Raw genomic sequence first — 13,847 nt, 5'->3', positions numbered from 1 at the left:
TGTTCAGTTCCCCAAGTTACCCTCTGGCTAGGTAACACCTGAGTTACTTTTCCTTGTCTCTTGGTTGAAACTGTAGTGATACACTATTGATACAGTATCGCAACCCAGTGGGTGGAGGACCATCTGGAAATACGTGACCCAGATGAGAATCACACTAAGAAAAGAATTAAGAATGACACAATATTGTAAGTTGTAATTTGCTCTACAATTCAACTGCCCACTCCCCATTTAGTGGATCGTTTCATTTCTTTTTGGACATATTTCCAACATGATCATGTTTACATGCCTTCCAGTTAGCCCAATGGATAGAGCGCTGGACTGTTGTGCGGGAGGTTGAGGGTTCGAGCCCCGGCCGGACCAACACTCAAGGTCTTAAAATAAAAATGAGGAGAATATGCTACCTTTCTATAACATCAAGAAATAGTTGGATATTCTAATCTTCTCGGATAAGGGCGAATAAATGGAGGTGCCGTCTCCTGCAGGGTTAGGGGTTGGAGACATTAATTCCCCACGCACGAGATTACTGCGTGATGGATGTCCTCCCCTGGGGTGGGATGGGTGGGTTTACTGGGCCTGCAGTAATTGGCACAAGCTGTTGCGGTGTCCCTGCCTGTCGGCGAATCTAATAAACTAATTCTCAATCAGGCTGCAAGTTACTGGGTTCACGGTGGTAATTCTTTATGTAAAAATATAAACTGCTCTATTTCAATTATTTTGGGAAAAAACTCACCTCTCGACAAAGTACTTCAACTCTAACCATTCCATGGCTGTAATCATGCTTTTCAACTACTGAGAGCTGAGGTGCTGCTGCAACACAAGAATTTACTTCCATTGCAGAATGGAATGAGGGCCAACCTGTGCCAGAATCAAACTTTGTGGATGAGCTGGAATTGCATAACAAAATATTCCCACTGGTGAGCATGCGCGCAAACACCAATGCATAAGGTATTAGAGGTATTATATTTCCAAACAAAACTAGCTTTGGAAAGAAGTAAAAGTTTATTGATGACAATCTTCACCCTTAAACATTAATGGTCAATTGAAGGTGAATATGAAATTGTACAAGTTTGAACACTCCAATCAGTAAGCAAATAACAGAAAAAGGCTGTGGTGTGCAGCAGACAATAAAGGAAATTTACAAAAACAGCAAGGACTGAAATGTGCTAATTATTGAGGATCAACCAACCATAACAATACATCCAAAGGTGACTGATAACTGGTCATCTTGCTCCTTATATTCATTCAACTGCATTCAATTAAATGATTTATAGAAGTGAGGGACCAATCATGATTGTTACAAGAAAAGAAGTTCTTACCTAATAATAATAATAATAATATTAAAATTTATAGTGCGCAAATTCCATAAAATGTTCAAATGTGCATTACAAGATTAAAAATTACCATTAAAATAGACTTACAATAATTTTAAGAAACAATTAAAAGTAAACTTAGAATGGCTAAAAAAGCTATAAAAATGCACTACGAAAAAGGTGAGTCTTAAGTTTAGCTTTAAAAATATTTACTGTTCCTGCGCTCCTAATATCCAGCGGTAGTTCGTTCCATAGTTTCGGAGCAGCACAGGTAAAGGAACGGTCCCCCAGTGTAGCTTTCGATTTAAATGATGGATGGCTAAGTAAAAGCTTATCGCTGGAATTTCTTAAATTATATTTGGAGGGGGGTCTAAGGGAAATAAGAGAGGATAGATAAGAAGGGGCTAAAAAATTAAGAATCTTAAAAGTAATTAACAATATTTTAAACTCAATTCTATATCTAATTGGTAACCAGTGTAACTTAAAAATTAAGGGCGTAATATGACAGAATTTCTGTTCTTTAAGAATAAGTCTGGCACAAGCATTCTGTACTTGTTGCAGCTTATTCAACAAGCAGTCCGGTAGTCCATATAATAGGCCATTACAATAGTCCAGGCGGCTAAACAGATCACTGCCACAACAAACACACTTGTAAATTCCCTTTCCTTTGAAATCAACAAACTGACCAGACCATGGCTGCAAAAAAAAATGTAAGTAACATTTATTTAAGTGTCAAGATTCATTCTAGTGCAAGACCAACACTAACTGAGGACCACATGCAACAAAAAAATTCTCAGAGAAGTGGAAATATTTAGTTATTTCAGAATTCCCAAATTCAAGCATGTACTAAAGAAAATCAAAAATAATTATGGAAATACTTTCAACAAAAATCATCTAGTTTTGCAAGGTCATATAAACAGGTTTTTAAATAAAAACACCCTTAATTTTACATAACGCCTGTCTTACTGGTTCTGTTCCTTTTTGTCGGCAGACCACAAATTGCTCAGGAGTAAGTTTTACTTTCCAGTCAGTGTCATGCATCTTTCACATGGAAACTGAAAAGTGAAATTAAAATGTAATCATCAGTAATATTTTGTTAATTAAGATACTTACAGTATACTGTAGCCAGGAAAGGGAATGTGGATGTGGTATGCCGTGAGAACATCAGTGACACACTCAGCTGCAACTTGTGTACCACTTTTTTTGTTCTTATCACACTTTGACATCATCTGTGATCTATTACTGAACAGAAGCACGGTAACATGGAATCTAATTGTTTTCTCATTTTTAGTCAGTATCTAAACATGTAAATCCAATGGTGGTTTTAAACAATTTTTACCTTTGGTCAAAACAAGCCTGGTTCACACTTGGTGGGGGTGGGTGTGGTAGGTGAGGGAGGGGGACAGCATTATGTTGTAGCCCCTTATCATCTGGTCTTGCTCTTTGTTAATATTGGTCTTCACTCACTGAGTCTCAATCTTCCAACACCACAGTTTCAAAAAAATTTTCTTAAAACTAAGGCCTCTGGGACTGAATCAACGAGGAAATAAGGGGACATGACTGTTTTATCATAACAGAATTAGTAATTTTGTTTTCAAAATGGAACACAAATTTTAAACATCTTACATATTTGCCAGGCTTTTTTTCCTTCTTCCTTCTTTTCTTTCTAATCACCCTGGGATATTATTGGGGGAGATGACAAAACACAGGGCCCGACTCCATGGAGTACCTAATAAAGAGTACCCCTAAAATTCATATATTGCTCAAACATTATATGTTATAAACATGGAAAGAAAGGGGGACAATTGAGAAATTCCTAAAACATTTCTCAAACTATCAACCTTCTCACAGCCAAGTCAGCATGCTATCAAGAGTCTAAAATTCATTCCAACTCCCATGGCAAATGAATGTAAATTCAGGCAAACTCTTGCAAAAATTACTCACAAGATGAATGCGCCTCCAATACAACTTCCAGACATAAAACAAACTACATTCATTTCAGATCAAACTGGATGCCACTGGTTCAGCCACCTATTGCCCTTAAGAGCTACTTGGAAAATGTCATAACACAACCTGCAGAGATTACCGTATCTAAGCCAGAAAAGACTTTGTAACCCATTGAGGTAACAGCTCTAAAAGAGTTAAAAAATAACTTTGCTTTCAACCTTACAAAAGCGACACAACAACAATCATCATGAATATCACAGAAAAAACTAAAGACACCAAACTGCAACTCCACTACAGATTCACTTCAAACCTCTCAAAGAACTGATAGGGTTCATGACATCATTGAACAAATGCGTAAGGGCTAACACATCAATGGCATGACTAAGAAATGACTTTCACAAACTCCCAATCCACCTACTAGATACACAATCAGCCCTTGCAGAAAGCAATTTCCATAGATCATCTGATCATCTTTCAGAACAGAAAAAGGGGAAAGTCCTTATACAACACACTTGTGAGGGCAAAAATTACAATTTGAAGGCAATAATGAGACACAACTACAAAAGCCACATGGGGAGTCCGTGCTGGTCTTTTATTCTCTTATTTGTGTGACAGAGTCACTTAGGCTTATTTCCTACTTAAAACATGTTTGTTCTGTTTATTTTATTTTATGGAATTTTAGCGGATTTGTCAGTAATGTTAGTAATGTGTTAATTGTGTTAGTAATGTGTTAATCGTATTATTCCTTCAACTGCCGATTTCCCTTATGTAATTCCTGTTTAATTGCCGATTTCCCTTAGGTAATTCCTGTTTAATTAATCGCTCCTAGCCCAAATTTGGTTTTAAGTTATTTTTACCTTTTCCTGTATTTTACTATAAGTTACAACAGTTTGCTCGGTGAGTTCAGTTGATTTGTTGCCTTCCTGAGAGTGTCTTTAAAGCGGATTCTAAGCTATACTAGCTTTTGGTATGTTTCAGTATTTTATGTTTGTTTGAGCCCTAAGCTCAGCATATAGTTGTTTCCATTGTATTTTTGTAGTGATTTTCGGGTTAGAATTTGCTTAGTTTAGCCACATACTCTTTTTATCTTACTACTGTATCTTATTTATTTACTCTGACCTTTGTCGCACAGCATGTAATTTCTCTGCTATATGAACTACAATTGTTTCGTTTTAGCAGCTGTAATATTTTGCTTACCTGCTTCCAATTCATTGTTGATATGATTCCTGTTTTCATTACACTAGTAATTTCATTTTCTCCTTTCATTGTTTTACACTGTATTAGCTCAAGTTGTAATATTAAGCCTAGCTTGTAGTCTTTGTTGAATTCATGCTTGGTTTAGCAATCACTATTTTTGATAGTTTCTGTCACACAATTTCCTGTTTTCAAGTACTTTGTTTGTTTCCTTTCTTTACTGAATTATTTCTGTCTGTAGGTTATCTTTTACTGTTAAGTACTTTTTCCTAAGTCATTTTAATCTTGCTACATCATTTGGCTCATTGGAACTTTGTTTTCTTATTTATTGTTTAGTGTCACTCGTTCCCGTTTTTTTTATTGTACCGTTGCATTTATTTGCTGTGTAATAAACTTGTAAATCTTCCCTCGGATCTTTTGTTCTTACGTCGACCGTTTTGGCCGTCTTACATTTGAACAATACATGATTTTTAGAGGTACTCCAATTTACGTACATCATAGCATACTCTATGCAGTAGGGCTCCGCATTTTGTCACTTCCTAATAATTTCACTCTCTAATGGGAGATGACACAATGTGGAGCACTACCTCAAGGAGTACCCTATTGAGTACCTAAAATGGAGTACCCTAAAAATCATGTACAGTAGAACCTTGATTTGATGAACCTCTATATAACAAAGTCCTTTTACAGCCCAACTAAAGTTACAGTAAAATGTTTGCCACAGAACCTCAATATGACAAACCCTTGATATGACAAACCAATTTCTCCAGTCCCTTTGCACTTCATTAAATTGAGGTCCTACTGCATTGGTCAAATAAAATACTTTTATCATAAACATGGTGAATCGTTTAGATGAACAAATCTTAATATACTTTGAGCTTGCCAGCTCTCTGATCCTCACAATCCAATAAAGTCCAGGAATGTTGACCACCACCTTGAATTTAACATTAAACTGCTCAACACTTCAAACTGAAGGGTTTAATGTAATCCATGAACATAATCCATGGTGGATTACCATCTATATTTATGATCTCTAAGAGGCTAAAGTACAGACATTGTTCATTTAGCAGTGGGTTTTACATCTTTCAAAATACTTATTAAATTTTATGTATGGTGTCTGTAAGAGGTGTGGCATTCAATCTACAAACAAAAGGGCTCATAGGTTTCTTAGCTGTGCGAAGCAATGAGGGCACAAACTTTCATTTAATAATAATAATAATAATAATAATAATAATAATAATAAAAACAATATTTACAGAGGATATTACCAGCTAACACTGAGTTAATTAGGGTGGTCCTCCATGTCTTTAACTAAGCTTCTCTTCACCCATGTATCTGTAGCATAATAAAATTGAGATAAGCAAGCAAACAAAAAGTTCATCAAATGGAGGACTCATTACACAGCGGTAACACCAAAATGGAAGAACCAGTAAGACTGAGAGCCCCCCCTGCGGCTGCCCCCCCAAAACTGTATCGAACTGTGACAATCGGAGAGTTGGCGAGCTCAAAATATATTAAGATATAAACACCTAAACGATTTACCATGTTCATTAATTATTTCGTTTGATCAATACGGGTTCTGTCCTGGTGTACCGGTTCACAAGGGAATTACCATTGTTCTTTCTTTGTTTAGGAGTCATTGGTTAGCTGTTGTGTATTGTTCGGTCTTTTGTATCGGCTCTTGTGAACCGGTACACGAGGACAGAACCTCAATACGTGATTTTTGGGGTACTCCATTTATGTACTCCCCTCTCTAATTCTTCTTTCATATGCTTAGCACTTAGAGCTTACCGCTAGACACCCATAGTCCTCGATTAAATATCTTAAGTCCCTTGTGATTCATAGTATCTCTTGTATGACGACCAAGGAGCGCAATGCGTCCCCATTTGATACAAAATTGACTACAAAGTCTCAATAAACAATTCGCAGGGGCCGCCATATTAGTTAGCGTCTATTCCCAGGTCTTCACTCGGTCCTTAACAAACGTTGACAGAGAAACAGAAAAATAATCACGTATACAGGGGCGTAGCCAGGATTTTTCAAAGGGTGGGGGGGGGGGGTCACAGAGGCTACTCACCACTTGCACCGCTGCTCTCCCGCGTGTATTGGCACGGACTCAGTCGTATTCTCGCAGCATGAAGGCCCATATTAACTAAATACAAGAGACGTTGACGAAAACACTTTACAAAAAAAACAAATTTTAAAAAAGTGGGCTTTTCAACAATGGCTTTTACGGCCAAGATATTGTCATGGCGTTTCGCCACCTGAATATTGTAGGTTGTATGCTCTAAAAAGCCTACCAAGGGGGGGTCACTGGCACCCCAAGACCCCCCCTGGCTACGCCCTTGGTATATCTCGATAATCACGCATTGTTCAAACTCACGCAACGAAACTAGAACTGTTCATAACACAGGCGTACCAAGGAGTAGTTTATGATGTCGAGTAATGTTCAATCTGTACCGCGTCAGGTCTGGTATCCATTTTTTTCAAATCATTGAAACTTATTTTATCTACCTTAACGGACACCATTTGTAGCCTTTTGGACCAGTGTCGGATTTGCATTCTTCTAACACTCACAAAGAGGTTCAAGCGTAGTGTAGTCAAGACTGTCATTCACGCCTTTAAATTTCGATCTAGCTAAACAATCAAGTACTTCGTCAGATTGTTCGGGCGTTAGTTGATCGAGACAAGTGGTGATCATACACATTCCTTAAGCATCGATGACTTTGGGTGTCACGGACGTTCGATCGTTTGCAGGAGGGGGAACCTGGGAACGACGTTGTCGCCAACAGAGTTTGTGACATGCCTGCGTTAAGCAAAACAATTACGCTAATTTACAGACGTTGTCGGTCGACCGTGAAAATGTAAACACATCCTTGGCGTGCTCTCGATCTTGACGATGTCCAGTTTAAAGGAAGCTCGAGAAATGTTTTCTCTAGCATGGAGTCATCATTTTATTTCCGAAGAAGAATTTTTGTTATTGTATGACGCTAGTTTCTCCAAAAATCCATCATTTCCTCACGCCGACTACGATCGTTTTGATCTCGATTCTATGGACGAAGCAGAGTGTTTTCAGGAGTTTCGAGTAAGAAAAATGAACATTGTTCGACTTGCTGATGCCCTTGGATTACCTGCGAGTCTGTGCTGCCACCAACGAACTATGGCCAACCGCATAGAAGGACTGTTGCTAAAAAGATTTGCATACCCATGTCGTTTGGGTGACATGATCCACAGATTTGGACGAAATTAATTGCTAATAACAGGACAGACAAATAAAAAACTAATATCAATTTGCTTTTTATGTACTTACAAGTTTTTAAAAATAACATGATAACTGTGGGGACTCTGGTTGTCTAATCACTTAATCTTCTGTACCAAAATAAAAATAAGGGCTTGTGTTATAAATGCTCATTACACTGTATGGCAAAGTTCATAGAGTTTTTAATCAAAATCTTGTTTCAAAGTAATGTGCCCAGTTTTATATTATAGCAAGTCATGTAAATTTTAAAGTTCTATACATGGCATTAATTTCTCATCAGTAATATACCTTTTGAGGATAAGTAATTACAATGTATATGCTGGTGTGAATAAATTGTGTCATCAACAAATTATATAAAATGTAATACAGAAAGCAAGAAGACATCACAAGCAATAAAAAATATGTTAAGCATAAAAAATATGTAAGCAGTCAATTTCATCACACTAAGAGACTCCAACTGAAGTAGATGGTGATTCTTCTGATCAATGAAGTTAATATGTACCGGTCTGTTGCTTTGGTTGGGGCCGATACAATCATAGTTTAAAAAAAATGTTTTAAAAGAGTAGCTCAAAAGATATCCAACAATATTACAAAAAATAAAGTCATGAAATATATGTTTCATGGTAGAATATTGTAAATCTGCAAATAAGTGGTGTCCAGGGTACTTATTCAAATTTTCAGTTAAAACAGTAGGGTGCTTATTCAAGAGGGATCCTTTTCAGTTCACTTTAAACATGTTCACAAGCTGAATTGAAAGCAAGTATTAATGTTCAAATCTGGGCCAGGGAAGGGGGCAGGGAGCTTATTTCAAATTTTCGTGGATAGGAGAGTGCTCTTCTTTTTTCAATTTTTCTTTTCTAATATTGGCATAAGCATTTTATACTGCTGTTGTTGCTGTTGAGCCATGTAGGTTTGCATTTGTAGCAACTGCTGCTGTTGTTGTTACTGGAACTGTTGTTGTTGTTGTTGTTGTTGTTGTTGCTGCTGCTGTTGTAACAGCAGTTGCATCAGGCTGTTATGCTGCTAGTCAAGCAATTGCTGCCTCTCAGTCTCTTTCTCCAACTGCACAGATCTTATTTCTATATCTCTCTCTTTTAGCCTGTTCTCTTCAGTTGCCTGCTCCCTCAAATAGGCCACCATTGCAGTTCCATTGGATTGCCTCTTTTGGCCTTGTTTTGATTTTCACCATCCCCATCTGAAAGTGACTATTTCTTTGTTTCACTCAATGAGTCCATGGCTTTGAGCCTGATATCCTTAGCTTGCTCTTGTTCTTTCTGTTATTTCTCTCTTGTGTTTTCATCCTCCTCGTCTCTTGACTGATCACAGGCCTCAGCTCTCTCTATGATTTCTTTGAGTAGTCTGTCCAGCTTGGTTGGCTCGGGACTGATGCTACTGGCTTTTAACTATTGTGAAGTCTTTTATTTTTTAATTTTTCCACCAGGACCATATAATGATCTCTTACAGACCTCTTGTTAACTTTAAACTCTGCTCTTTTGTTGAGAATGTTGGCAATTTTCTCCCATGCCTGTGCTCTGCCCACAGTCTTCTCTTTAGCCCTGTATGGCTCAGCCTGCAAGACTTCATGGCACAGGAGAATGTCTTTCTGTTCACTCCATTCCATTTTACCACTGTTTTGAACAATGCAAGAAATTTCAGCCTTTAAAAGATAACTTATACAAGTATCCAGTTAGCTTACATGAACATCACGCCCAGTTGATCTGATATGATTAAAATATGCAGTGTTAAACTTCTCTGTAGCACATGTAAATCTAAGTCCCCCCAATTATACATTACTTCCAGTTTTCGAGCGTACACCCTATTTATATTTATATTTTTCATTCCCAAGCTGAAAATCCTTCGTTTCCCAGCGATTTTAGGCTAATTTAAATGTTCTATACAGAGCATAGTAGTACGTCAGTAAAGTAATTAATATGAATTCTACCAGTCAGCCAACAAATGGCTGACTGGTAGACAGAATTCAAGACAGTTGCAAACTGTCTTAAATTCTCCCAACCAACCTCGTGTTTAGATGAGGCTATATAAACACGGAAAAAGTGCTCTATTACTTAAGCTTAAATAACATGCTTTACGTGTAAGAGTAAGTTTAATAGCTGCAACTCACATTTTATTTTCAAACCAGTTTGGGCGGTATCACGGCTACCTATATTCTTTAATTTCCGTCAATCTCAGATAGTCCTTTAAGAAAGATTGCTAGAGAAAAAAGTGTGTACATTCGTATAGCCAGATGTCGCACTTTGAGCCGGGCCGGACAAAAAAGATAAACAAAATAGGAACTGCCGACTGCTTGTTGCACAAAACTAACGGACGACTTTTGATATTTATCTGCTGTAGCGAAGTTAACTTTAACCTAAGGTTAAGAATTTTTTTCTCAAAGTACGCATTACGCTAAGCTACTTGTAAGACTTCAGAGATTTTCGTCCAAAACAAAATTAAGCTGCATGACAACTAACTTCGAGGATCTGCTTCGACCACCGTAATTTCCTCCTTCACCGGGAACTTGCAAGCTTGACATGACTACAAGTACAACAGCCGAGAAAATTTAATGTGGTTATCGGAGTGAATGACATCAAATCATCTTCGAAGTACGGCAATTTTAATCTCAAATCCACCTGTATTTCTACGTTTTCTCCAGGACGTCAAACTAAGTGATCCTGCGTTGTCGACGTGACCTTTCATCACGGACGGACGGTGTATCCATAGCAACGGCTAACGACAGCTGAAAAATCACTTCCGGCGAACGTCCGTGACACCCAAAGTCATCGATGCTTAAGGTCCCTAATGCTTAGTGCGCGCTGAGGCTTCATTCCACGGAGCACAAAGTACATGTCGAATGGGACTGACATCTCGTGATTCAAAATACATATTCAGTTTGTCGGCTTGAGGACGACAAACTAACAACCAGAGATACGTCTACATATAATGCAAAATCTGTGACGTTTTCACAGCAAAACTATTAAAATATGACAAATAGAACTGAAATAAACTGAATTAGAACACAACTAAATAATAAACGACTGATTAAATTATTTTTCATTTGAATTTGTACTATGACCAATGGTAACACAACTCTCCTCACCTGGCTGACACTGACTACAGGGCGTGTCTAGTCGGGTGGAGTCTACAGTATAAATACAACTTGGTGACGCAATTGTTAATTGTTGAAATACACTCAAAATTGATTTTTATTATCAACAATGATGAAACAGGTATTAATCTCGATCCCAAGCAAATAGAATAATTACCTGAACCAACCGGAATAAGATACCTTGTTTCGTGGAAAATGAACTGAGAATCCTCTTTCCCCAACCCTCTGTCTGCTTTAGGTAGCATCTTCGCTTTCTGCTTGGAGATATTTGCTGGCACTCTGCACTTTGTATTTACCCCTTGAGTCCATCCAAGACCATGTCTTGAGCGATGAAGTGGGCATATTGTTCATGTATCAACATCGTTGGGTCGTTGGGAAACAGCTGCTGCACTCCATATCAAGTCATACTTGGTGAATACACCAGTGAATGAAAAATAAGCAAAATGCCTTGCTATTTCACACGACAGCAAAGGTACTTTTCGCCTATCCCCTTTTCTATCTTTTGGATTTTAGCCGCAATCATCCACAATAAGGGATTCAAATAAGCAAGAGATTTCCAATCTTCTAAATGCTCAAACTCAGTTGTTTGCTTGTTGCGCACTAGTTTTATCAGATGAAATTAACTGTGACGTTACGTTTCATTGCTAATCGCCTATAAGTAGCGACAAGTTATAAAAAAATATGAATTTTTATCTGAACACAAAGCCTCTCATTCGTACTTTTTAAATTTCATATAAAAAATTTCCCGCAACTTTTCTATTTAAGAAATTTCAAATCACTTGCTAATAAGAATAAAATTCTAACAATTGCGTGACATATAAGTCACGCAGTGACAACCCATGTCTACTTATTTGTTCAAAATGAATGCTTTCGGAGCAAACAAAAACAACTTCTATCGTATTGCAAGTACTCTGAAGACGTTATTTTATACCATTCAAGCATTTATTATTACCACTGAAGCTCACAAACTGGAAATGATAAACAAGGTTGGTCTTTTCTTTTATGTCGCCGACTTCACCGAAGAGCCAAATACAAAATACTTGCTAATATCTCCAAGTGAAGATGTTGAAATTACTAAAATACAATAATACAATAAAAAGAAATTAAATAATATATATATATATATATATGTATAAATGAATTTAAATATGACTAATTAGTAAAAAATTCAAAATATTATTTACTGCAAAAGGTACAGCAGTCAATGTCAAATTTCATTTTGGAAATTTCCAATTTAAATTTACTTAATTTACGAATCGATCTCACGTAGTTAGGGAGGGAATTCCATAACTTACTGCCCTCATAAACAAGAGAGTGAAGACCGTAAGTAGTAGTGTTTTAATACTCTAGGTACAGTAAGAACATTGTCGCCCCGCAAATTAATGCTACAATTGCGTAATTTAATTAACTTAGAAATATATTCGAGAAAAAGTCCATGCAAGGCCTTAAATACAATTATTAAGTATTCTTCTATTATGCAAAGTAGGGTGATTAATACGCAATCGTAACTCATCGTATGTGCTTTTATCATCATCATAAATAAAGCGGAGAGTGTGTTCATTTAGTTTTTCTAATTTGGCAGAACTGCTTCTGTCACAGTGGTGCCAAATGATAGAACAATAATCTCAATTTTTTCTTAATTGTAAAGCGTTGTGTCGTCCAGTTTTGTAGTAATTCAAACAAACCCGGGCACACAATGCATAAATTTTCAAAAGAACCATGTTTGAAGCGAAAAAGGGTTAAATTTGTTCAAGTGAAAAGAGCCAATTTCGTCGAGCCGTCCAAACATTCTGTTGTTGAAGCAGTCATTTTTCACACGACTGTTTTGAGAAAAACTACATGGTGGAAATGGGCCTTAAAAGAGTAGCTGATCCCGGTGCTGTACTAACGGTTCAGGCCCCAGAGAAACAAATTCTTCCAAAGTAAAAAAGCGACCCGTGCAGTCAGCAGATAGCGAGTATCCGGAGGTGGCCGATCGAACTGAGGAACAACCGAGGAGAAGTGAGCTCTCCAAAAGTAAAGGGGAAAGAAAGGGAGACAAATAAGAAACTCCTAAAAACCTCTCAAACTGTCAGCCTTTTGACTGCTAACTCAGCTCGCTATTATAGGGTCTCAAATTCATCCCAACACCCGTGACAAACGAATCTAAAACCAAACCAACTCTTGCTAGATTTATTCGCAAGATGAAAGCGCCTCCAAACTTTTTACGGACAGAACAAAGAGCCACATCCGTCTCATATCAAACTGAATGCCACCGGTTCAGCCTTCTGTTGCCCTTTAGAGCTAACCCACAGAGATTACTTATCAAAGTCATAAAAAAATTTGCAACGCAATGAGGTAACGGCGTTAAATAGTTAAAAAAAAACTTTGCTTTAAACCTCACAAAAGCAACGCAACAACAGTCGTCAGTCACCAAAGTGCAACTCGACAAAGGAATGCAGTTCAAACCTCTCAAAGCACCGATAGTAAAAGACACGCAGGAAAGGGTTTATGAGATCATTGACCAAATGTATCGAGGCAAACACACTTTATAACTTAGCTTGTAAATTCGTTCAATCAAATTCAATAGCGAGAGCGTCCTTCAATTTTTCATTGTGCACGGTGGTGACGTCAGCAAACAAATGCCTCGCGAAAAAGTTTTTTCTCGCGAGCGACTTCAGCATTTTTCATTAAAAAACTGGAAAACCTTCCGTAAAAAAGTCAAACTAGACGAGCAAGTCGATGAAGATCTGCCTACTTTTTCTTTGGGAATGGATTTTTTAACTCCCGAGAAAGAACCCAGAGAAAGGGAAAACAAAACAATCAACGGTTTCATCTCGTTTCGGTACTCTAACTTCATTTCCCTACATTAATTTATCTGTCAGTCTTTGACCAATCTGGGTCAAGATCATTGAAGCGAGGCGAAATACTTTTCCGAACAAAATAAACAACGCATAGAAGCGTAGGAGAGGGAATTTCTGCCCTTTATACACAAACTACAGCGTTGAAAATGTTATAAAACAATTGGTTCATACGTCAGCTGTGCGTTCAT

At 37.5% G+C, this 13,847-nt stretch overlaps 2 protein-coding genes across 19 annotated transcripts in view; both read right to left on the bottom strand.

The window, feature by feature from the left end:
- LOC111336678 (uncharacterized) overlaps window positions 1-13,847 on the bottom strand; it is a 32,445-nt gene that overhangs the window by 503 nt on the left and 18,095 nt on the right. The window contains exons 4-5 of one of the 2 annotated variants that reach the window (XM_088740624.1): window positions 731-884; window positions 1-123 (exon numbers count right to left, since the gene is read on the bottom strand). The exon at window positions 1-123 is cut by the window's left edge and continues 503 nt beyond it. In XM_088740624.1, the coding sequence (XP_088596750.1) occupies window positions 28-123; window positions 731-884 (250 nt within the window). In that variant the 3' untranslated portion in view covers window positions 1-27. Of the gene's footprint in view, window positions 155-730; window positions 885-13,847 lie in introns of both variants that reach the window. The other variant, XM_022942809.2, reaches the window with a different exon arrangement.
- On the bottom strand, window positions 981-11,882 carry LOC148719435 (uncharacterized). Of its 17 annotated transcripts, XR_015993827.1 has the most exons (7): window positions 10,182-10,536; window positions 6,966-9,338; window positions 6,529-6,603; window positions 5,708-5,786; window positions 2,937-3,039; window positions 2,277-2,365; window positions 981-2,006 (listed from the first exon to the last, which is right to left on the bottom strand). XR_015993827.1 is itself a non-coding variant. In XM_088740630.1 (3 exons), the coding sequence occupies exons 1-3, from the start codon at window positions 10,405-10,407 to the stop codon at window positions 9,110-9,112; spliced, it is 360 nt and encodes a 119-aa protein (XP_088596756.1). In that variant the 5' UTR covers window positions 10,408-10,535; the 3' UTR covers window positions 7,733-9,109. The 17 variants fall into 17 exon arrangements, 1 of the variants encoding a protein (XP_088596756.1); XR_015993834.1 differs by lacking the exons at window positions 6,966-9,338; window positions 10,182-10,536 and adding an exon at window positions 10,997-11,882 and having other exon boundaries at window positions 5,720-5,786; XR_015993830.1 differs by lacking the exon at window positions 2,937-3,039.

This window comes from Stylophora pistillata, chromosome 12 (genome assembly GCF_964205215.1).
Source record: "Stylophora pistillata chromosome 12, jaStyPist1.2, whole genome shotgun sequence".
In the NCBI taxonomy this organism is placed as follows: domain Eukaryota; kingdom Metazoa; phylum Cnidaria; class Anthozoa; order Scleractinia; family Pocilloporidae; genus Stylophora; species Stylophora pistillata.
Note: the sequence above shows the minus strand (reverse complement) of the source record. Positions and strands in the feature narration are given on the sequence as shown.

Bases quoted from the DNA above. Each gene is read 5' to 3' on its own strand.
- LOC148719435 (XM_088740630.1), bottom strand. From the start codon at position 10,407: ATGAAAGGTCACGTCGACAACGCAGGATCACTTAGTTTGACGTCCTGG. The intron at 10,246-10,340 runs GTGGATTTGAGA...TTGTACTTGTAG, and splicing joins GAGAAAACGTAGAAATACAG to TCATGTCAAGCTTGCAAGTT. The intron at 9,339-10,181 runs GTTAGTTGTCAT...TGTTCAAAACAG, and splicing joins GGTCGAAGCAGATCCTCGAA to TGGTAAAATGGAATGGAGTG.